Genomic DNA, 25,895 nt, shown 5'->3' on the forward strand with positions numbered 1-25,895 from the left:
AAAAGAAGCAAAGTTTTTCTTTTTGTTACGGCATATCAAAGTTATCTATGCATTTTTGTGCAATTATCACCAGCATTAGCGATACTTGACGCGCACTAACGATGATTGCGCGACTAATTGCTAATGAAAATCTCTCTCACAGAATCAGTGATCAAACAATTAGAAGACGTTTACGTGAACGTGTAAATGTATGGATCATACAGCTTTTTCATACATTAGAAGAGAAAAATGTCGAATTCGCGATCTTAAACCACGTTCACGTAAATATCTTCTAATTCTAATTATTTGATCACTGATTCTGTGAGGGAGATCTTCATTATAACAATTTGTCGCGCAATCATCGTTAGTGTGCGTCGGGTATCAGCTAATGCTGCTGATAATTGCACAAAAATGCATAGATAACTTTGATATATAATTTGGATAAAATTTGCGAAAAAAATTTATTTTACCCTGTAGAGTTCGTCAAATTTTGTAATTTAAAAAAATGCACCTTACTTTTTCAAGTGATGGAAAGAAAGGGAGAGGATGAAATCAAAATCGAACGAAAGTTTCTTAAAGTAGAGCATTCATTCTTTAAAACAAAAAAACATGTTTTCAAATACGATAATTTTTCGCGGAGATATGCTTATTTGAATTTACGTGAAATTTTGATATTAATTGCGTGTTGCGATAATTTTTTTGACCAGTGTATATACTTTTCAATATTTTTACTATTAATTTCATTCTTTAATAAACTTGTTGTATATTACTTTGATTATTTCTATCACAAATTTTCTCTTTCTATAGTAAACTTTTCAAACTAAAAAATAAATAAAATTAGTTAAATTTATGTTTATTAAACTCAAAGTTCAAATATATATATGTGCGTTGTATGTATGTGTGACAAGCACTGCGTATAACTCTTTGTAGTTTCCGGAAGAGAGACATTTTTTTCTGCTCTTGACAAATATTTTAGAAAATGGAAAATAAATGTATATTTTCTCTTTGTCAAGCGTGCTTGACTGCGGACTATTGTCACGTAATAGTTCAGTGCACACACAAGAAAGATTGAAATAAATCTAAAATTGCAAACAGACCGCGATGCATTTTTCACGTCGGTGAGGCGACGGACGTGCAGCGCGTAACCCTTTTTTCTCGCAATGTTGAACGATTAAGCGTTACGCAAGTTCGTAAGAACGCGCGGCACTCGCACGTGACTTGCTTTGCAGAACGATATACGGAGACAAATCGGAAGACTACATTGCTGCACAAATTTATTTTAAAGGTTTCTCGAGATTGACATTTCTTCAAAGAAAAATAATATGAGAGTAACCGACAAGTACATATTTAATTTTATCATCTACTCATATGTGTGACTAAGGAAATTTTTATTAACAATAAATGTTCTCTGAAAAGTTTAAAAGAGTATTCTTTAAATTACTATTTTTTTAATTTGCAATGTCTAACTTTTTAAAAGATATTTTTAAAATAAATCAAGAAGAAATTTTGTTTTTTATTTTTGATGTTATTATTTAATTGATTTGTTTAATTAAAAAAAATTTTTTAATTTGATTTTTAATTGCTTAGTTTCAATACTATTGATATTCTCTCTGATATATTTATTAAAATGGATTTTAAATTAAAAGAGAGAAGAAAATATTTTTATTCTCTCTCTCTCTCTCTCACTCACTCTCTAATACTGAAATTATGTTATTCTTACTGAATAGCACAATTGAAAATTTTGCAATTTTATAGACGAATCAGCATAATAAAAAGAATGCAATTAAATTTATTCTCTTTGCAGTCTCAGAAATGTACTCTTTATGCGCGAAATTATTACAGTTTTTATTATTATTTTTATACCGATAATTATTACTTCGCAATTATCCTTCATTAGGGTTAAACTCTGAGAACGTGCTCTAGATGAAATCTTGTTGCCTGAGATAAATTTATTTCCATCTTTTCTCATTTTGCATGGAATTATACACAGTTATGTTGAAATACGTTGAAATATGTTTAGTAAAATACATAAATTTAACATTCACAATAAACCATAAAAGAAAATGAAATAATCGATAAAATAATTGAACATGAAAAAAAGACAGTCATGATTACATTGATTTATCATGGTATTCGTATAATCGATTCGTCATTTCGATAATAATAATTTATCAATTCGAGATAATGTTCTCAAATACTATAAAATAGTATATATATTACAAAATAGCATCGCTTTCTTCTTCCTTCTCTTATCCGAGTCCCAAATCTCTTATTCGAGGGTCATTATCTCGCGCAACCCAGTTTTCTTTGCTGTTAATTAGATCTTTTTGTCGGATACATAGACGGAAAATGAAGCTATGAGGTGAGAATACACATTAAACGCTCGTTATGCTGCGCACTATGGCAAGAATGTCACTCATGGTTTGAAAATACAACCAAAAGGAAAGAAAAGAGAGAAAGGAGAACCGCAAATAATTGGTGGCGCGCAGCTGACGCGCTGATTATCGTTATTCAACGGCAATGCGACCGTCTTCGGAAAATGTACGACCACGGGAACGAGTTCCATGTATATTAATATCTTGGGCGTGTATTAATTTTTTAGAGAACCGTGTCTTTTTTTGCGGCTGCATCACGAGTTTTACGCGTATTTAAACGCTTAATTACGATCTTCAACTTGCATCTGAAATTCTTTTGCGTAATTACGCTTTGACGCGTAAAAAATTAAACATTCTTCACTGATCTCGTCTATTTTTGAGGTACCCTCGCATTATACCTTACAAATTATTAATAAATCTAAAATTGTATTCGAATTACTTTCTTTCTCTCATTAAGATGATAAATTCTCTATAACTTTGTGATTCTCTCTCTCTGCTAAAATGACTACTTTCTCAGAGTGTTAAATTATGCGAAAGAAAATAATTTAGTTCAGACAAATACAGTAAACATTTATTTCATCGATGTCATTATGCAAAATATAAGAAATTATACATGTACAAAAATATAAATTATATGGCTGTATTTTTACGGTTCGTCTATCATTAATTATATCATAATAATATTAGTTGCATAATATAACTGATTGCATCTCCATTAAATAAACGCAATGTTTCTTTTCTTCTATGACGCAATGATTACAAAATAGAATGTAATTTCTTATCTAAGTTCCTAAATGTGCGGCCATAAATGTGTAAATGATTATCATATTTAATGTGTTTGATGTTTGATTCATTTGAACTGTTTTTTCAAGAATTATTTTTAGATTAACCATATCGATCGCGCGTGAATATTTTGTAACATTTTATATTATACATACATGTAGGTACATAAATTATTCGAAATATCAAATATTTATATCTTCATAAATGCCAAGCAAAAATAAAACTACATATGTTGCGGTATAATTGATATTTATACAAAAATTTCTTGATTTAGCATTTTGAGATTTTATTCCAAAAATATAATTATCTGGATGAATTTTTAATATAATAATTAAATTTTTCGACGGTACTTTAATAAGTTCTTATTGTTAGTTACATAGATAGACAAATTAAAAAAAAAAAAGACAATTCCGATATTATCAAACATCAAACGAAATTATTAAACTAAAAAATGTATTAAAAGCAATTGAATGACACCTGTTGCTTATATAGCAAGCTGACGCATTTACATGAATTCTATCACTATTGATTATTATATCCAAGTATTGCAAGTATTGCATATATTAATTAATATTAATATATGCAAGTTTACATTGAGATAATCCTCTCTTCACAACATTTTCAATAAAGTTTTCGACACATCACATATTTAGATATATCACACTATGGTCTTTATAAATTTAATAAAATTTTATAAAAATTTAATCTTTTTTATATCTAATTTAATACAAGAGAAAATTAATAATTAATTATTTTTTTCCTTAGAGTCTAATAATATATTTAACTTTAATAATGAAATCAAAATAAAGTTAATTTGCAACGAGATTGCATTGCTATTTTTTATACAAAACTTTAATTATGTAATAGAATATATCGATTGTTCTAAACACCGTGACAAAACATTCGTCCTCTGAAAGAAATATTGAATAATCTATTTATTCTATTCACACCATTCTATTGACTACCGACTATTGGTAATTCACATTTTTTTCAGACAATGAAGAAGAAACAAATAATTTTGTGATAATATCTTGAAGATCAATTAACATAGAAATTTTGTGTCAACAGTTGATATAAAATTCTTGCTACATTAAAATCATTTATTATTATTTTTATATTTCATATAAAAGTTTATGTAACTACAAAATATCTTCCTTTTCCTTTTTTAAACAATATATTTCCAAACAATATATTTGTCACATATACTTTGTTGAAATAAAGGCTCTAATTGTAAACTTTAGATTAGAATTTCTATGCACACACATGAATATTTATTAGTACATAAAGTAAATATACATATAATAATTTCCATATATGTATAGTTACTAAAATAATTATTAATATGCATTGATAGCGATTTTTTTTACAAATGTGGTATTAAAAATATAATAGTTTATATTTTAATATCTCGCAGGCTATACCAAATAATAGCAAAAATATAGTTAAACACAAGAAAAAGTCGAGTATTAAATGCTGCAAGATAATACGTCGCGAAATGTTCATTACATATTTTGACAAAATTATCTAAATGATAATTTTATAATATAATAGACATTTGCTAAATTAGAGAAAGATGGCGCCACCCACACAACTTTCAGCTAGCATCTCCCTTTGTCTTTCATTTCTTCTTTGGACACAAGACGGTATTGACGTGTGTGACTTTATACATGTTATATAAATCGTATTATTTTAAATTTTCAAATGAAATATCGCAAAATAAGTACTGAGAATTAAGAATAATTAATTTACAAAAGAAATATACAATTAGAAATATGCAAGTAACTACTAACTTGTTTTTATTAGAATTAATTTTCTGCCACAGCCAACAATCATCAATAATAATATCTTGAAATATGAAACATTATATTATATATATCACACTAACTTATTTAAAATGTTATTTAAAACTTAGTAAGAACATTGTAAGAAAAGTAGCTTGACAGTTAAGAAAAAAGAAGAGAAAGATATTTTATTATCGGTTCGATCAAGTTCCCTAATTGATTGATCGATTATGATAAAAAGAAAATACGTACCATACAATGTTATAACTCCATAATATCATCGATCGTGTGTCATCTCAAATCATTGGCATTATCTGTGATCTTATCTATCCGTAATTGATTGCGACGCGCGAAAGTGTCAGTTGATAGTGGCGATCTGTCATCCCTTAATCCGGTTCAGGCATAACTTTGTTTATCTATTTAATGCGTGCGTCAAATCAGGACGGAAGCGAAGAGAACACAATATATCGCAATAGATTGACATGAATCGATTTGTCATAGTGAGTCTTCGCGAAATAATTCCATATCTGATCGTTGCGTTTAATTACGTAATAAATTTTCCGACAGCTGATCATCAGTAAATCAGATAAAGTCATGCATGCTTAATAAATGGGGATTGCAACTTTATTTTATGCGCTAACAGCGAAAAATAAATCTATCTAAATAATCTGAAAAACCGTTTACGTTATATTTATTTAATATAAATGTTCAGAGATGGAAAATTATATTTTTGTGCTATCATAGCAGAAACGCACATACACAAGATTGCATATAAAATAATTTTGATTTTTTGTAATTTTTTTAGAAAATTGGAAATGCTTTATTTTTAAAGGAATACGTTGCGGTTACAATAGAAACGTATTAAATTAAATAATTTTTTTTGTATAAATATCTTTTTATTTTTAAAATAATTGAATTTCTTACAACCGTATGAGTTTTATAAGAGAAAGAATTTGAATTATAAATTAATACTAATGCAAAAGTTAAATTAAATGCATTAAGTCGGTTCAAGGTAAAAGTTTCGCGAACTACGGCAAACAAAGAGCAAATGTTCTCTCACGGAAAAAGTTTCTAAGGTACAACGATTTTTAGCGTTCAGCGATTTCATCGTTAAAACTTGGACCTAGCCTTTATTATAATTTTTAATTGCAGCTTGCGCTACCATGGAAACACCTGACGCGAGATATTAATTAAATCGCAAAGGCACTGCACATAAAAAAGCAACGCTTAATCATTGACTTATTAACTCATCTCGATATCAAATTACTTTTAAACTCGTACTCGGCTAATCTTTTTTATTAATATCTTAATGGTTCTCGAAAATAATATGTTATATGATCTTTTAATAACGATTTAGAGAAGAAAGAAGAAGTAAAGAAATATGTACTTTTTAATATATATTTTAAGATATAACCTATTATATATATATAAAAGGCAACAATAATTGTGTATCTCTTTTTTCTTTTTTGAATATTATTCTTATTATATATATATATATTTTCCATTATATTTAATTAGTACCTTTAGGACTGAAAGGTAATTACCTTTAATTTTTTTGACATAATGAGAAATTTTTTTCATTACCTCAGTTATGCCTAACCGAATTTATACACATAAAATATATGAAGCCTGACCATGTATAATTTTATTAGTCTACCAGAACAGATTTTTAAAATTTTAAAAGAGGTAAAGAAAGAACGTTCAAACATAAAGTTCTCTTTATTTCCTTTGTACAATCGAAGTTATACGAGGTGTTATATAAAAGAAAAGATTCAGAACACTTGCAACTTGGATAGGAAAATAAATAAGTACGCAGCATCAAGGAATAACTTCTCACAATCTTTCAAGTTAGTAGCGCATCCGCAATCCAATAAAATTCCTCGCTAATTACGCAACCAATTTCACACGACGACGAAGCGGCTTACGAACGGCGTCGAGGCGTCGCGAAAAAATCGATGACCGTCATGACTCTATGTTAGCTCCATATAGATATATACGTGTATATACGGCCGCTGCGCTGGTGGATCTAATTAAGCGCCCGATGGAGCGAGATTACGACCGAGAATTAGCATCGCTGAGCGGAGACTCATTAATTAATTATGCAGACTTCTTTTTCTGTGCTTTTTTTCGAATCGCAGGGCATCTCAATCTTATTATGTTGCGTGCTTTCCGGATGTACCAAGTAGCAGAAAAACTCGGGAACCTAAAATTGGAAATCGATATCTAGCATTTCAAACTGTCGAAGTGATCGTATTCGCGAAAATATCTCTCGGATCTCCTCGATTCCCGAAAGAGGTTCATCTTAGCCGTTCTGAAAGGTTCGACGTGAAGTGCTCGTTATCTGTTTTTTTGCTGGATATCCAACTTTTCCTATCATCCATCCGGGCATAACGCTTGCGGTTGGACAAAAAATTGTTTTCTACGAATGGAATTATTTTATCGATCTACCTGTCTGAGGTCTCATGAAAACAGAAAGGGCGAGAAAAAAGAGCGGTCTCGAGTCGACTGGGCGGTATAAACGGGAGTGATAAACGAGAACTGAGAAACGTGCGTGGGTGGTTCGTAGGAAATTGTTTTCAGTAAATCGGTGTACACTCCTTGACGAAATGATCGACATTTCGAGCTTTCCCGAGAAGGAATGAGTCATCGCGACAAGTTAAAATCGCAAAATTTTGCTCTTGATTATTTTTTTTTATATCTGCATCAATGTATACAATTATTGCAAACGCATTGCATGATTAAATTACTTACATTTTTTATCATAAACGTTAATAACTATTAACTCGCGAATTATTTTTACGCATTTTCAATGTTCTACATGCATGTGGTTTATTTAATATCATATACATACATCGTTATATCCCTTATACACGCAACGCGGACTATTTATAGCCACCTACTTTTAAAAGCTCCCTTTTAAAGTGAGACTTCGAAAGAACCTTGGGAAAGTTTATTTTTTGACGAGATACATCGTCAATCGTTATTCCATCTATATACTGCTGACAGTTACGTTTCTTCTTCGCGAGGTAATAGGTCGAAAAGCCTGACGCGAAGAAGTTTATCGTCGAGATTTCTATTCCCTTGTTAACTCGCGAAAAAAAGGCTGGCACGAACTACTCACTGCTACTGACAGAGTTCGTCCAAAATAAGTATGCAGATATATGTAAATCCGAACTTGACTCCGTTCATATAACATGTCACGTGTGTGCCATATGGAAAGCTTGAAGGAGATATTTCCGTTGTGCGATCAAGTATTTAAAAAAAGCTCTCGTTTTAAAAAAGTCCTCATCTCCGTTTTATCTCTCTAGATAGAACAAATGTTATAGCGGAAAATATTTCCTCGCGATGCTTATCGCTATTTCTAACTTGTATTTATAATTCAACTCTGTTACTTTTTATTCGAATACAATCTAAAAAGCACGAAATAAAAGTTTATTCGAAACAAACATCTTTTCTTGTTGATGCGCCGCATGAAAAAAGTTCTCATCTCCATTATCTTTCTAAGTAGATGGGACAAATGTTAAGAGAAAAATATTTGTCGAGATGTTTATCGCAATTTTTAACTTGTACTCCATATACTTTTATTACTTCTTCGAATATACAATACAATTGAAAAACACGCGAGAGGTCGAGAAAGAAGTTCGAAACACACGGCTTTTCTTATTGATGCGATACTATGTCATATCCAAGTTCGATAACTTCAAGACCCTCGTAGATAGCACCCTCGGAGAATCCTTTGCCAAGAACAGCCGCAGCGCTTGTTCGCGTGCGTAATCGCCGCCCTTTCGTTATATCGTCTCTTCCCTCACCGACGGTTTCTGCGCAAGCTTTCCGTACACTCGATTGCCTCGTAAATTGCTCCGTAAAAATGCCTTAAGGATATCCGTATTTTTGACGAATGCAAAGACGCGCGTGAAGAATAAAGCGAATCCGTAATACCGCTCCGATGGAATGAAGTTGAGTGAGCGCTCGACCTCGACGATTCCCTTTCACGTGAAACTAATAGAAATTTTCCGAGATTTTCTGGTTCTCTTCAAGCACACGGATATATTTGCGTGGGAAGTTCAGAGCTCCTTTGATAGCGTTCGAAATTAAATGTTTGGAACTCGTTTCTACGGCATTTACAGGACATCATGAAATTTTTCCATTATTTCATAATTTGACGTCGGTCGTATTCAAATTCTATTTTCTTGGCTCTCGATTTAATGCGCTGAACGGATAAAACATATATATGGATGCATATATAATGTTGTTTCTCTTGTAAAATTTCCAATTTTATTATAAATTTTATTAAATTTGGAATTTTATTATATAAAATACTTATATGCGTTAATAATTTTTTAATTATTAAGAATAAAGCTGTTTGCGAATTAAATTGCACATAGTCTGTTATATTTGATATACAAATGAGTTACATTAATATTTTTACTTTCCACTAATGTTGAAATACTCAACTTAAATATTTTGAAATATCATTATTTTCGATGAATTATCTGATAGCAAATAGTAAAACGTGAAAAACTCTTTCTAAGAAATTTATTGAAAATTCTTGAGATTTTATTAAACTTAACTTTTGCCTTAAAAACAAGAAATAAGAAAATATTCATACACTGTAATGTATTAATATACATGATTTTACGTCCGTATAATTTTGATAAATAAAGTCTGCTCGAAATTGCTCTTAATAGCTGCAGGCTGTTTCATAACAGTCAAATTAAATAACAGCACCATTTTTATTCGCTATATATTATATACTTCCTTGCTATATATTTTCTTTCGTTTTTTAATCTTCCATTTAGATTTATTACTTATAAATCTCCTCGAACCGGAACGTGTTTTCCTGCAGTATGATCTATACCAGGTAAGAAAGTAAAGTAACAAGTAAACAGCAGAGTTTGTTGTTTGTAAGAAACACCGAATTTTATATCTTCGAAGGAAAGCGTGTTTTCAATGGTCATATAGCTTTTCGGAATCTTGTTTATTTAATAGTCAAAAAAATTGTTCGTCAACAAGCTAATCCAGTCGGCTTATTCATGTTTTAAATTATTCAACAATGCACAAAAATATATTTCACAACCAATATCGTCATTAATCAAAAGCGAATTTTTAATTATTTATCTGTATTCTTTAACTGTAATATATATATATATATATATATATATATATATTTTTTTTTATATCATTTTATTTAATTGGATAAGTTCACATTCGTCATGTATTATTTACGGATTCAACTGAAAAAGACTTCTTTGGGTTTAGGATTCGATAGTATCCAATTTCGCGCACTTAATTTTAATAAGACAAATTTGCATCCAATTTATACTTACGATGATCAGATTTCAGTCTCGATGCAAACGCTTTAACGCCATCCCGTCGAGACATTCGCAGTAGACTTATAGTGACACTAGATCTCATTTCTTTTTGGGGCCAAAGTATACGCGCGTGAAATTTTATCAGCAGATTCTTTGTGTGTACGAATAAAGAGATTTATTTATTAAAAATAATAAATATTTAAATTAAAAAACTTACCATTAATATTAAATCAATCTCTTAATTTGTATGTTATTATAAAGTTACTAATCTCATATCTTTTTGAGGGTGGGAGACTACTTAAAGGATATTATATAAAATTTATATATTTTTTAATAGGCATGATATATTCTGATATATAATATTTTATGGATTTGATGTATGTACAAAACGTGGAGATATGGAAATAAATATTATTACTCTTTTTTATGTAATCTTCGTAAATTTTTTTACTGATTTGCTCGTATATTCAGTGCATACAATGAAAACTATAAAAATGTAAGATCATTTTAATATATTCAAGAAAATTTCATATCCCAGAAAATATGCTTCGTAAAAAAATGTTACCCCATCTTGCGCGCCCTTCGATGCCATAAAGATTTTATGGGAAGTATACGTTTATATCTTTGGGAAAGATATTTATTGGATGGTGGTAGTTTTATTATGTCGACGAATAACAACGAAAAATTAACGTAAATACTTTTACGAGAGATTTCAATTATTATTCAATTAACAAACAGCTACCACCAAGAGTTACTCGATAAACTTACACAACGCCATGCAATGAGATTTAGGTATTATCCATTTTCGTGTGAATAAACAAATATTTAAATTGAATTTTTATGATACATAAATACGATGTATTTCACAGGAAAATCACTTATATTTAATCGCTATTAGATATCTTAATTAGAGGTGACGATATTCTTCAGCTTTATATAGTTTTAATTTTTCCTAGAATAATCTTAAAAAAATCGATGTTTACATAAACACTATTTAAATTATTGTTAACATTCTGTACAAGAAAACATTTAAATATTCGAACACGCCGTATATCTATTTACTTACATTAAATACAATTTTTTCTCTTAAATATAACGTATAATACAACACATACATATCTTATTGTTAGCATAATACATACAAATTTTACAGATACATTGATACGTCAGTGCTATAAAGAATGATGGCATTTATGGACATTAGAATAAGATAATGTACTGTTACTGAAGACACTATAATCACAATACAGACTTCCGATACATATCATCATCGTTTGCACTCGATATTTATATATATATATATATATCTTTTCAATTTTAACAATTTTTAGCTAAACATGGTATTTAAGTATATTTATACATAATATGTTTGACATTCATATACACATTCATATTCATTCACTCGTTGAAAAATCGCTGGATTACTTAACCATTATCTTTGATTAATAAAAAAACGTGCTTGAGATTATTCAAAAAACATTATAACAAATTAAGGTATGAATAATATCTCGCGAAGCATTAATATAAATCGCATTCTTGATTTTAAGGACCCAGATCGCTTTTCATATTTATAGAAAATATATGAGAGCCACTGCTAAAATTTTCGCTTTAATAACTACGTATATTTTCACGCTTGGTTATGCAGAATATATGCATAAATGTTGCGATTTGACTGTGCGTTTAATCGGCCGAAATCGTAGACGATTGAACATTACGTGCGTTGTTCAGGCTCAACGATCGCATCGTTTAACAAGTGCATTTCTGGCGAGTCATGGTGCTTGCAAATGCGATCTCCCGCAAGCACACATTTCAAGGAATTTCGAGAATCTCCCACATTCGTGGCAATACAATTCCTTAAGGCAAGAGACTATTAATGTCGAAGTCGGTACACAGATTAAAAAATTACTCACGCCGAAACATCCCCTTTTTCATATAAATGAATAAGAGCCTCTATACACTAGTAATTATCACAATTTTCTAATTAAATCATAACTAAAAATATCATATTAAATCATAAATCTGAACACGAATATCAGCTACGTAGGACTACAAATACAATAATTCTAAACTACTTCTATACAGAAAATGAATTTTTTTTCTAATAAGATATATCATCTCTTGATATATCATCTAACTTCAATTTAGACGAATGTATCTTGCAATGGAATTATGCTGAAACGAATTTATCTACTTCTTCGTACATGTCAAACACGATTTTGCAATTATTGAACCGTGGACATTATTCGAATTCGACGAAAGCACTTTGTCATAAAACGGGACAGGTTTCGGTTTGTAGACCGGAACATAAAATCACGCGAGAGCAAGCACGTCGACGCGCACGAACGCATAAATTTGGCGCCCTTCGCGTAAAACCTCTCGAGAGCACAAAACAGCGGCGTCTCATTCGCCAACCTGCGAAGCGACTCTTGCGTTTACCTTGGCATCGTGCCGCGAATTCGTTGTTCGTTATTATGAAATTAGCGAAAAACTGGCGTGCATCTGGGGAGAGTGCAACGATATGCGTGCACATGTGCACGCGCGAGCAAAGTGAATAATGTCTGGTTACGTCGTTTCGCGTGTACCAACCAAGATAGACAGATGTTGTTGCAACAATTTTATCTGATTTTCTAGAAAGGTAGAGTTATTCCCGTCAGTATGGCGCAATAGCGGATCGGGCGTGACGATCCCGACATTAACTGATTAAGAGTGTCGTGGACATTTACACGGATGATTAGACGTTGATGCGCAATTTAATCTACTTGATGGCCGTATATTGTTCCTGAAAGTCGCGATGAGAAAATATTGAATGTTAATAAATTGCCAAACGTATATAATAAATCGTTTCGAATACAATTAGGTTTTTTTTATACTTTTGTTTGTCACATCGAGGGTATACATAATTATAATTTTAATTAATTTCTCTTGTCCCTAATAAAATTGGCGCTTTGCCCCATTTTCCTACAAATGTATAAATGTGTAAATTTGGCGCGGCCAGTGTAATTATGCTAAACGGGCTAGGTTAATCTCTTTGTAACTAGCACATTGTTAATGAGATTTGAGTAGTATCTATATCACATTTAATTAAAATTGGGTTTTTAATTAAAATCTTTAAAGGTATGATTTTATCATTAACTTTTAACGAATTTGCAATAAATTAAACGAAAGAAAGAGAGAAAGAGAGAGAGAGAGAGAATATTTTATTTCCATCATTCTAGCAATTTTTTCTGTAATTTATACAATATCAAAAAATGTATATAAAATAAATATGACGTCCGTCTAAATATACAAGCCGCGAGAATTTTAAATTGTGAACGTGATTCAATATACTTTTTTTTTACGGTTTGCTATTTTGAGTTAGATTTGTCTGCTTTCTACCTTTTTACATTCTTTTCGCCTTGAGCGATTGTCGTGATTTCATTAGAATTGTCCAGTGATGAATGTCCACTGGAAATCAATCGCTTTTCCACAAGTGAAATGGACGACATGTTTCAGACAGAAACGTATTGTCAAATGTCAATAGTAAATGTTTAATAACAACAAGCTGATTGACGACACTGTCTCTCTTGGTTAATTTTTTTCTTTTTTCAACTTATAGAAAAAAGAAACTATTAATCTCCTTTTTACCTATACCATTAATAATTATCTCATTTACTTTTGTTTCTTTCATTTAGCATCTTTTGTGCTTTAAGCGCGATATCATGTATTAATTCTTAAATACTTCAGTAGTCAAGGTTAATTAATATCTCATATTTGATACTCAACCGATTTTCTACGGGACAAACATTATTTATGCCATATTCAGATTTGATTAAGGTTTTTTTGGAAGCATATTTATATATCGAAAACCAATCAAGGTGAAGACAATCGATAATGATAACAGCGCGATTAATAATGATTTTGATCGAACATGTAGTTTCGGAAACTGGGATGTCCAATCAATTAACAGCTTAACAACGTACAATTGAGTACAATTTGAATACTAAATGTTATCAGAAACTGCAGCATCTATTACGCCTACATTCTCTGATTTTATAACGAATTTATAATTAAATTTTATATTGTAATTCAAATTAAAGTGTGCGCGCGAATAAAAATCATATATGGAGATTTAAAAAAATCTATTATGAACCAAGTTGATTAAATATGTTGATTGTATTTTTTTTTTATAAATCGTTAATATGTAAAAAATACGCAGTCGAAGTAAAGTTACATCTTCATGTTACATTTTTAGAATAATTTATACATTTGTGACAAAATCGAATTATATATATGTTACATATATAAAATATATGTAGGCGTTTGCAATTTATCAGCTAAAGTGCATATATTACTTTGCTCTTTGAAATTTACGCCAAATAACTTATATTTAAGCTCTATTTAAAATTGATGCACTTCAATTTTTATACATATATTTGCATATATTTAAAATAGAATACATCAAATTGAATACACGATCGAGTAGAATACGCGCCGTGTGCCTGTCTCTCAAACATTCTGTAATTTTCCCGCATAAAAGGTTTCTACCTGTCAACAACGATCCGGGTCGATATCGGTTTCAAGTGATTTATGTGAAATGGCAAACTGATCAATAAAGGCGCGACCCCTGCAATTATGATAGTTCTGCCGCTGATATTCTCTCGCTCGAGGGTAGCCGCGATCGTCGATAGATCAAACGAACGGTCGTACAGAACGGACTTTGCCAGTTACAAGCAAAGGGATCGAGGTAATCGAGGCATAAATGTGCCGTCCAGCAATCAGTGAACATATTCTCTGATAGTAACGCATTTAATAATCGGACGCGGCCAGTCGTATGTGTCTCTCAATATCCTCGAACCGCGGAAACTGCGACCGCCGCGAATTCATAATCATCTGGACAAATGTGCGCACTCGATATAAATTAACGAAATTAATAAATTACCCATTCAATCATCAATTGTATCTGCTAACGGAAAATTCTACAAATCTTTGACGCGTATTACGCCAATCGTAAAGAGAATATGAGATACAAGTATTATTTTATTACGAAGGCCACGTGCTCTCGCGATGTAGGTAAGTGTAGATTGTTAGCTTTCGTTCCATTGATATAATTTAGGCTCGATTAATTAGAACGTCCAATGATATTAATGGGTATTGATGCGAGATAATATTAATCGAGGGAAAAGGTGATCAGACTGATGACGTCATTTGCATTAATTTTTTTGATTGTATAAACATAAAAGGAAATATATATAATATTATATAGCGCGATACTCCAGATTGTGTTAGGTACAATACATACTAAATATTAAATATTATTTATATATAATATTCTTTCGTCCTATATACAAGTTTTTACTTTTATGCAGCAAAATATTATTAGCCTTTATACCAGTACCAAAAATAAATTTTTATGAGTTTCAACTAGAGTAGAAACGAATAGTCAGAACACGAATCTAAATTTTTTAAAGGAGAAAGAGCTTTTTTATGTCGCTGCAACAGGTCGTTCTTATGTCAAAGTTATCGGACCGCTTCTTAATCTTTTGTAATGCCTATCAAGTGAGATTAAATTTCTTAAGCATGTCGGCGCTCTTTTTGCATCTTTTTTGATACTGGTTTGTTAATCATGACTCTTCGTTTTACGCACTCGATGACATTAAAATTTCGTTATCGTACGAAGATTGTGCTCATCATGACGGACATAGAATCGTATAACTTCCATGTACGATAATTTAGCGACTACCTTCAATCATGAATGAAACCTTAAGCGGAAACGCTGCTGTTGTGAGTTGACAAACGATTAACCGACTAGCAATCAATGTATGCGGTATTCCTGGATTTAATATTTATATATAATCGCGCACCGCATTGAATAATTGGAATCGGCATCGTACGCGACGGTAATTAAATTTTATTTCTAACAAATTTTATTTCTAACAAATAAACACAATTTATTCATTCCTCCATTTGTTATTCAAGAATTATTCGAGATAATAATACGGATTTACTCTTCTCTGTTCTTCGAGTTATGTAATTATTAGTTAGTAAAATTAGGAAAAAAAATATTTCTATTAGAATGAATTTGCGTAATTTTAGATTCAATGCTTATGTAAAACGTGGTGTGAAAATATAGTCGCGTTGGTGAACTGGGCGTGAATAGCTATTACGACGGACATTCTGCCAGGGAAAGTGCTCGGCGAACGATAAATTTACTCAGCCCTTAACGCTCGGTGCGCTTATGACGTTGCACTTTTGTGCAGGTTTGTCCTCACGTGATTATCGTGAAAACGAGACCCTTGACCTGTCAACCACTTTCAGAATACGCGCATGATGTACATACTCTAAGCTAAGGGTTATAAAGTGGATATCAGATTACGAGTCGGTCAGATGCATAGCACCTGCTGTCGAAGGCATACTGTCGATTTATCGATTAATATTTCGCACGATATGCACATTCCTTGTGCCGCGCCGCGCCGCCTTAAACGAACGTTGATAATAATCGTACATTGGCAAACGTGGTTCGCTACGACGTGATTTCACGAGTTAATTAGCTCCATTGTTACGCGGTAATTAATGTTAAGGCCGCGAATAATACTTTCGTGCGTACTACATCTTCTTCCCGTTCACAATGAGATGTGATATAATGAACCATATTCTCGAGATTATTTTTTATGACTCGATTATAAGTAATGGGAGTTTTGTTCCGCTTCAGCGGCTGACAAGAAAAGCTGAAGGGAATACAAAGGGTGACCTACTAACTTCACTGTTGTCTTCACGTTATTATCGCGAGACACGCATTTTCGATGATATTCGATAGTCTCGATACACTGCGAATCTAAACGAGAAATCTCGAAATCGGGGGAAGAACATTATAAAAGAATATCGAATGAAATTTATGAGAGAAGAGTGAGAAGTTGATATAGTTCGGAAATTTGGAATACACCATCATTGTATCGATATAAATAAATTAACGAATCTTTTTGATAATGTCGATTAAATCCGGCAAAAATTTAATTGAAAGAAAGAAGGAGAAATATATAAAATTTTGCTGCATCAAAGAGAAAACATATTATAAAATTGCACATTTTTTTTAAAGAGTTATTTATTTTAAACAGAAATTTTAATAAATTCATTCTAGTAAATTTACTTTATTAAAAAAGACAAACAAACCTTTATTAACGTAAGTATTATATGAAATATTATAATCAAGCAATTATTATTAATATTTTTTTTGTTTTAATTATTTCCGGACATTTCTACAATATTTGAAATATTTATTTTTATTAAATTTATACGCGATGATCAAATTTATATTTCACATCAATAGCAATCACTTCTGGTGATTCGCGAATATGATCGTATTAAAAACGATTTATATGTTGTTTGAAAAATATTACGTCCTAATTTTATGCTCAATGCATTCGATCATTTACGTTGAGAGCATAATCGGATCAATAATAGTAGTCTAAATAAAAATTTTATAGCGGATGTATCTATACTTATGTATACAAGAACATATCAGATTAAATCGATAAAATTATAAAAACATATTTTATAGATCGATTCCTATAGTTAATCTTTTTTAATATGTTATTCGATCAAAAATATTTAAGTATATAAATATAGACGTTATAAGCGTTATTGAGATAAAACATTAAAAAAATAAAAAATATATTTGTAACGTTCCGATTGAGAGACCTTAAACATTTATTTTTACACAAAACTCCTCGATTCCTGAGAAAAATTTATTTGATTTTTGAAGACGCGCATTACGACGTGCAAACAGACGCGTTTTATTTTTAAATTATTACGGTATTTTTGAAAAAGATACGATCGTTAAGATATACACGAAGGGGGAAAAAAGAAAAAGAAAAAGAAAAATGCGACTATTGTAAAAGAAAGTCACGAAGAAAGCGGATATCGTTCGCCTACGTTCAATCCGTCACCTGCACGACGCAATCGCGTGTGTCCTGTATTCGAAATTAGCCAATTTGTCAATCTACCGTGTCAACGATAACGTTCAGAAACACATACATTCAGGCATCGTTGCACGTATTGCGGTAACTTTATAGCACATTAATCTTTATCATTGTTCTTGGGGGAAATTGTTTTTTAGGTAATAAACCTTCCTCGTTTCCCCTTAATCATCCCGTCTATTTTCCGTCCCTTCGTCCCTTTCTGAGTTTTCTTTGCTATTTTTACGCCGTGACTTTGGCGTAAAGACGCATTTTCGTTACGTTGTTTTAAGTAGAATAAGGGGAAGTCCCTTTGGGTGAAAGGCGACGAGGTTTATGACTCGCTGCCGGCAAGTTTAAGAAACTTAACGTAGCGTTCCGCGAATCTGTCCAAGATGTCGGATTATGAACTACCCTGAGAAACCCAGGTGCTACAAGATCGCAACGAAGACATGAGCTCATGGTCTAATTTCCACTGTACATTTGACTTCGTACAAGCTCAATTGTCTGTATCTGATGTGAAATTGAAAGTAAAATATATAGAAATAACGGTCCGCGTTGTTCTTTCAATACGTAGATTAAAATTTTAAATAAGTATACACGTACAGTTTTTTATGTACAAGCGCTTATTTAAAATTTTGTATATAGTTCTCTGAGGGATCATGAAGGTTACATATATTTTTCAGCAGAGAAGAATAAAAGATCGTGTGAAATATTTAGTGGGTCAGAGTGGCTCTCAATTTTTCGTTACATTTGGAGATAGTGTGCTTGAATCTCAATTATCTTCATCGATGATGTTTCGTATAAAATTATGTTTTATCATAATAAGAAATATTTGTGCATTCATAATCGTGTAACATTCAAAGTAATAAGCAATTTTGAGATATACAATGTATAGAGATAAATTTTAATCATCCTGCGATTAAGCTCTCTCCCACTAATTAACTGTTACGCTATATATTCAATAATATTTATTCTTAATTAGAGAGAGAGAGAGAGAGAGAGAGAGAGATGGACACATATATACACACATATACATACATACATACATATAGACATATTTATGTGTATAATTTACGTGCGGTAAAATTTAATACACGTTATAATAGTCTTTATAATGATCTTACGCGCATATTAAAGCCCGGCAATTAATCTATCATTGAAAGTTTACGGGCACATCGATCGACATGTTCTACGATTTTCTAATTAAGCTTTCCGCGGTATTTAGTGGTTATATATATATATATATATATATATATATATATATATATATGTATATATATATATATATATATATATATATTCAAAATTATACTTGATATACATTATAAATTATAATCACGATTTACATAATGTATCAGAAGTCGCTTATATAATCGCGCTTATGCTCTCAGCCATTGGTCCATCGATGAAAATTGGAGATAATTGTGTCCAAACAAAAAGTTAATTGAATATAATGTTTTTTTCACAGGTTTATAATTTATATTTAATGTTAAATACCTTGATGGTCATATATAATATATATATATATATATATATATATATATATATATATATATATATACACACGTTATTAAATTTATTAAAGCAAATTTCATTTGAGATTATAACTGATGAAGAAAGTTTTCTCTCTGCACCTCTCAAGTTTAATTCATTAAAGCTCATTAATTTTCATTTGCTTATATAAGTTAATTCAAAAACTGTTTACACTTCGGCTTTCAAGTAACTGCCATTTAGTTTAGTTTGTCTTTTTGGTCTCTAGTTGGCTTAGTTTAGCTGCTAGTTTAGTCTTAGTTTGACTTTCAGTTTAGAGAAAATAAACAACTTCTAATATATTCTATTGCGTTCGTACATCTTGATTTAATTACAAACACCTGGTAGCTTCTTTGGCAATTTCTAGACGTGTCTCTTACAGTGCTTGTGTTATAATGCACCTCGAGTATCTTAAGAACTAAATACTGCGATATAAAAGAGCAAAAAGAATATTACGAGCGAAACTTAGTTTTTTAATATGAAAAAATTAGAATTGTATGAAAAAACTCACACTTCTTCTTAACATGTTGAAATGTTGTTAAAATAAAAAGTCATTTTATTTATTAAAAAGTTTATTACAAAAATAAATGCATGTGTGGACTGCAACGAATAAAAATCTTTCGATAAAGAAACAGTAATATTAGCAGATGTAAGATGATAAGAGAAAAACAGCGATTGCCGATGAATCATCAAGATGGATGAAATTATCTGACAACATGTGTAATTTTCTTAGTTATCAAGTTATTTGATCGATTTTTCCAATAATAGAACAGGACGCGGACGTTCAATTTATCATTGTCAGTAATAAAGAAGTCACAGATTTGACAAAAGATTTTATCTTAATTATATTATATCAGGTAGATATTTATTTCTTGTATTTTCGCGAAATCATGATTGATGTTAAAGCTTGGAATATATTACGAAAAAAAATATATATGTTAGTTAGTTATATTATTTGAAAAAATGTAATCTCTCTTTCTCATCGCTTATTAAGATTTTTTATGAATTATTACAATTTAAAATAAATCATCAAAATTAGATGATACATAATTATTGGTTAAAAAATTTATTAAAACGCTGATATTGTAAAATGCACTTGTGCAGCGCAATGCAATGCTTATGCAGCGCAGTTTAATTAGAAATTTAAATAGTTAAATTAAAAAAGATATATATTTTCTACACGCAATAAGACAGTATTCCACTGAAAATTTTTCTTGTGTACATGTGATGTTTATGGAATGAGATGTAATCTTGAATTGGATAGAATCTTAATGTACAGAGAAAAAGAGAAATGGAATAGAAGAGAAGGGCTGATCAAAAGATATGGTGATTGAAGAGTGAGCACACAGGCGTGCAGCAATCAACATATATCTCTTCTAGTTTACGAGTTTCTATTGCTTATAATGGAAAATATGATGCAATATGATAAACCACCGTGAAAAGCTTTTTGGAAATAATTTTTCTCAATTAATAAAATTAATTTGTCTTAATTTCTATTATTTATGTTAGGAAAAAAATTGTCATGTGTGAATGCAACTTTCTCTCTATTTATATGTTGTAAATATAAATGCCATCGTATTTTTAGGCTTAAATTTTTATTATTAATTTAATTATTAATTAAAATAATAATTACTAATTAAATTAATTAATTAAGAAATTATTATAACGACCCAACTGGCTTCAATATTCTTTGTATACAAAGAATTATTATATGTGGAAGTTTTAGTTTGAATTTGAGACTTGATAAGGACCTGAACCAAAGGTCGAAACGTAGTCTGATTATAATTTTTATGAATTGCTAATTAATAAAGGACATTGAAGCCAATTGGGTCGTTATAATAATTTCTTAATTTATTCTTCACTGGCAACACAAATACTTTGATAAATTAATTAAAGTAACAGTTCTTAATTGATTATATAGGTACATATATAAGGGGTATAGGATCATAAAATCTCATTATAAAGATTGATAATGATTGATAAGTTTGAAGGTATATAAAGAAGTTTAAAAAAAGTTATAAAAATAATAAAAATTTTCGTATAAAAATTGACATATAAACAGTTAATGATAATATAATTATAAACGATAAAGCTAATTCAATATTTACAGTTAAATAAGAAAGTCATATTTTGTCAATAAATACAAAATATTGTAAAAAAATCGGCGCGTGCTTAACTGATGTTTTTTGATAAATAGTACAATTTATTAAATTGTTCGCAACGTTAAATTTGATAAATCAGCAATATGATCGCACGCTTGCTCAATAAATACATATTTTCGTCTTGTTATTGATTCGCTTAAAATATTGTCGACAATTTTTACCCGATATTATCCGAATGGTCGATGAAATCATGCACATACTCGATATAAACTTTGACAAAATGCTTCCGAAATACGACGCATTATGATTTTTCATCGTGAATTACTGCGTATCGAGAATTTCATCTTCGATTCTTTGTTCCGCGAGCGTAGATGAGTTAATACAAGAAAAGTTATTCTGTCTATATGTAAAAAGAAACACTGCTTACATAAAATATATCGCTCGTATTGTGATTGCGGCGATACATTGTGATACTGATTTTTTTGCTGGGTGAAAAGAAAATAATAGAATAGTACATTAAACGGAAAAATAAAAAGAGAGGTGACGAGACACGAATCTCAAGAGAGTTCTGTCATTTTTCTTTCGAAAGGGAAACATTTCGGGGAGATTGTTAGGCCTCGTAACACTAAATTGGGAAGGCTTTTCGTCTTTGAAAGTCTCTCTTGTGGTTTTGTCTTGGGTTCTGTAATGTTTGCCGATTGTTAGGAAAGTTATTTCCTTGTAGGGTGTTGCTATTTATGTGTAACAAATCAATATTTAATTTTGGCACGGAGCACTAGTAAAATAGTTGATTCGTTTATATCTTGGCAAAGATTTTATCAGTCATTTCTTATACAACCTGCGTTTATTATTATAAAATAAACGTTAATAGTTTACATGCTGAATTGTTCTTTAATAAATATTCTTAGCTACCTACACAATTATAGTTACACAATTATATTTGACTGCTATTTGAAACATTACACATGCATATTTTTGTTGCCGCTTTGAAATGTGAATAAATCATCGCAAAGTTTAACAGAAATTTCTTTCGTAAGTTAACTCATAGATCAATATCCGCGGCGGATGTAATCACAACTCTTCGATTTTTTTTTGTGTTTTTGGATGTTTGTCATGAGAAATGAAAAAAATCATCGATCATGAGCTTTTATATTCAGTCCAATAATATATTGTTAGATAGAAGAAGAGAGTTTTATCTCATCTATCGCGAAAGAATATCTCGACTAGGCGATCGTTGCATTTAGAATTGAGCGCAGTGTCTTCGGGTTTTTGATAATCTTCGTATTACCGTAAAATTCGGATTACGTAATATTATAATATATAAATATCATGACGAACAACAGTCAGGTACAACGATTGTATGTTGCATTTAGAGAAATCATTTTTACGAAAAAATATTTAAGATCTATAGCTTCTTCATCTTCGCGATAATGCAAAATACGGTCTCGCGTCGATTCGTACAAAGTTTTTCTAGACTATATATAATAACAACATTAATGTGACTTTCAAATTATTCGGTTAATTGTCGTGTTGAAACAAATAGCACCAAGAATTTAATACCCATTCGAAGCACAGCTTCTTTGTAAAATTCATATCGATTACGTTGGCATTCGACACAATGCATTTCCATGATGGTCATATGATTCTATAAAGAATCTCGGATCATACTAACACTGTAAAATCACTCATCAATGTCACATAGATCACTGACAAGCCGACGCATCTAGTAATTTTACCATTGCACTTAATCCCGATCCTCGATCTTCGTGAACAGCGCAATAAATACGAAGATCGTCGTTACAATCAGGATCCAGGGAACGGATAAGCCGGCCTATCATTTCCAATGGACAATGGAGAGCGGTAGTTTCGGTAGGGAGAGCTTTAAACCTGCGTCAACAGAGTTAACTGTGCACCGTTCTTAATTAGATCTTTATCCCTTTGCGCCAGGTCTCTGGGCTCGCTGCTCACCGTGATGTTCGATCGTGACGTCATGGTCACTGTAGTAGTGGAGGTCTTACTGATGAGCAATCCTCTCTCCGCCTCCTCGTCCTCGAGTTCTATCCTGGACTGTCCGGAAGTGACCATCCGGTTAGATTGAAGTCTGTCGGCGTTGGCCTTGTTTCTTCTCGGAAATACGCTGTTCTCGATGTGCAGCGCCGCGTTCACATCTTTGCCAGCCGCACAGGTGCACGCTTTCAGAAAGCTCTTCTTGAAATTGTCGCTTAGAAAAGCGTACAGAATCGGATTCATTGCGCTATTGCTGTAGCTGAGAAAACCGGCTAAAAGAAAGCTGGTAATGCTGATGCTGGTTTGACATTGCTTCGGGGGGGTGTATATCAGCGCTACTTGAGTGACCCAGTAGGGTAACCAGCAGATTACATATACAGTGATAACTGTTAGCACCAGCTTGGTGACCTTCCGGTGCGATCGTTTCTTTTCCTTTGATTTGTTTTTCGGTCCTACCGTACGCAGCTTCTTGATCACGAGGAAATAAAAGATCAGTATTAGAACCAGAGGAACGGCAAAGCCTAGAATGAAGGTGTAGAGGGTGAAAGTGGTCTGGCCGCCACGATCGTTCGGCCAATAAATGTTACAACTGATAACACCTTCCGGAGATTCCATGGCGTTCGCGTAAAGAAATACCGGGACCATGAAGAGCGCGCTGGTGGCCCAGGCGGTAAGCGAGACCACTCTGGAGATGAAGGGCGTGCGCATCTTCGGGGATGATATCGGATGGCATACAGCAATATAACGATCGGCGCTCATAATAAACAGAAAGATGCTGCTGGTGAACTGATTAATGCTTGTCGTGGTCATATACGCTTTGCACATAATTTTACCGAAGATCCAACTACGCAAACTGATCGTCGTCACTAAGAACGGTATACCTATTAGAAAGCACTCGTCCGCGATCGCCAAGTTTACGATGTACATGTTCGTCACCGTTTGCATCTTCGAGAAGCGTAGGACGACATAAATGACCAACGTATTCCCGAGAAGTCCGACAACGCAGACGATAGAATAGAGAATTTGGTTGACCAGGGCGATGATTGGCAATTCAGCCTCGCAATTCTGGCCCATATCGTGCGTTAAGTTGTGAGTTGAATTTTGAACGTAATCCATCATATCAATCGTTGTGTTCATCATCATTATTGGTTTTCGGGATCAAAGCGTGAATGAGAATTTTAAGAGAGCGAAAAAAAAGAATGAAAGAACACTTGACTGCGCACACCTTCTTCTCACGGACAATTTTTGCGATCTTTATTACATAATGCAATTAATCGCAAACAGAATTTTGTTATCTAGACGAGATTACAGATATCTTCTTAATATTCTGTCGCGAAACAATGACGAAGATATCGACATAACTAAAGTTTGTTTTGACGAGGATAACGTACGTGACGTTGATATCATTCTGTCAATCATTTGCCGCGCGCACGGTCCAAGATTGTTAGTTTGCCGGGTATCAGCTTCAAGGCAAACTTTCTCTTGTCTACTTCAGATTGTGCATCGACTTTGAGAATAGAATCTGAAACAGAAATAGAAACACAATTAATAAAAATCGTCACAATTAAAATATAAGAATCAGTAATATGCAATAAATTTCGATAAAACAAAGAGTAAATTAAATTTTATTGCGTTTGCTTTTTTATATTTTTATATTCGCAAGTAAACATCCATTTGTTTAGAAATTACAATTATGGAAGAAAGATATTATTATATATCGTTATACTCGACATTCTCGCGGTTGAACCACTCTTCAATGGTCGGAAACAACTGAATAGAGACGTACTCAGAGTACCATTTTATTCTACGTGCGATGCAATGAAATTACTGTAGGGGCAATATAGTAATAATGCTGGCGGCGACATGATAATTTACCGGATACCGGTTTCCAGGGAAATAATCTTGCTCGCGGAAGTTGCTCGTGCATTCTGACAATAGCTCCGAGAATTTTGTCGACAGTTTGAGAGACAGAGAAAGCACACGAGAGAATACCTTTGTGCCGAACCGTGTTGACCCGTGTTGAAAGCTCTTGTTACAACTCGAAAGCTGCAGGCGGTGTGCAACGTTTCGGCAAACCGCGCAGGCTTCTCGT

At 31.9% G+C, this 25,895-nt stretch overlaps 1 protein-coding gene and 1 long non-coding RNA gene across 3 annotated transcripts in view; one reads left to right on the plus strand and one right to left on the minus strand.

The window, feature by feature from the left end:
• Positions 1-25,895, plus strand: part of LOC114941566 (uncharacterized) — a 113,052-nt gene that overhangs the window by 31,419 nt on the left and 55,738 nt on the right. The window lies entirely within an intron of this gene.
• The window catches only part of LOC114933763 (somatostatin receptor type 2), a 55,107-nt gene continuing 51,068 nt past the window's right edge, over positions 21,857-25,895 (minus strand). The window contains exon 2 of the mRNA XM_029306341.2: positions 21,857-25,325. Coding sequence (XP_029162174.1) covers positions 23,678-24,946 — 1,269 coding nt within the window. The 5' untranslated portion in view covers positions 24,947-25,325 and the 3' untranslated portion in view covers positions 21,857-23,677. The remainder of the gene's footprint in view (positions 25,326-25,895) is intronic.

This window comes from Nylanderia fulva, unplaced genomic scaffold (genome assembly GCF_048542155.1).
Source record: "Nylanderia fulva isolate GAGA-0341 unplaced genomic scaffold, ASM4854215v1 Scaffold18, whole genome shotgun sequence".
NCBI lineage: Eukaryota > Metazoa > Arthropoda > Insecta > Hymenoptera > Formicidae > Nylanderia > Nylanderia fulva.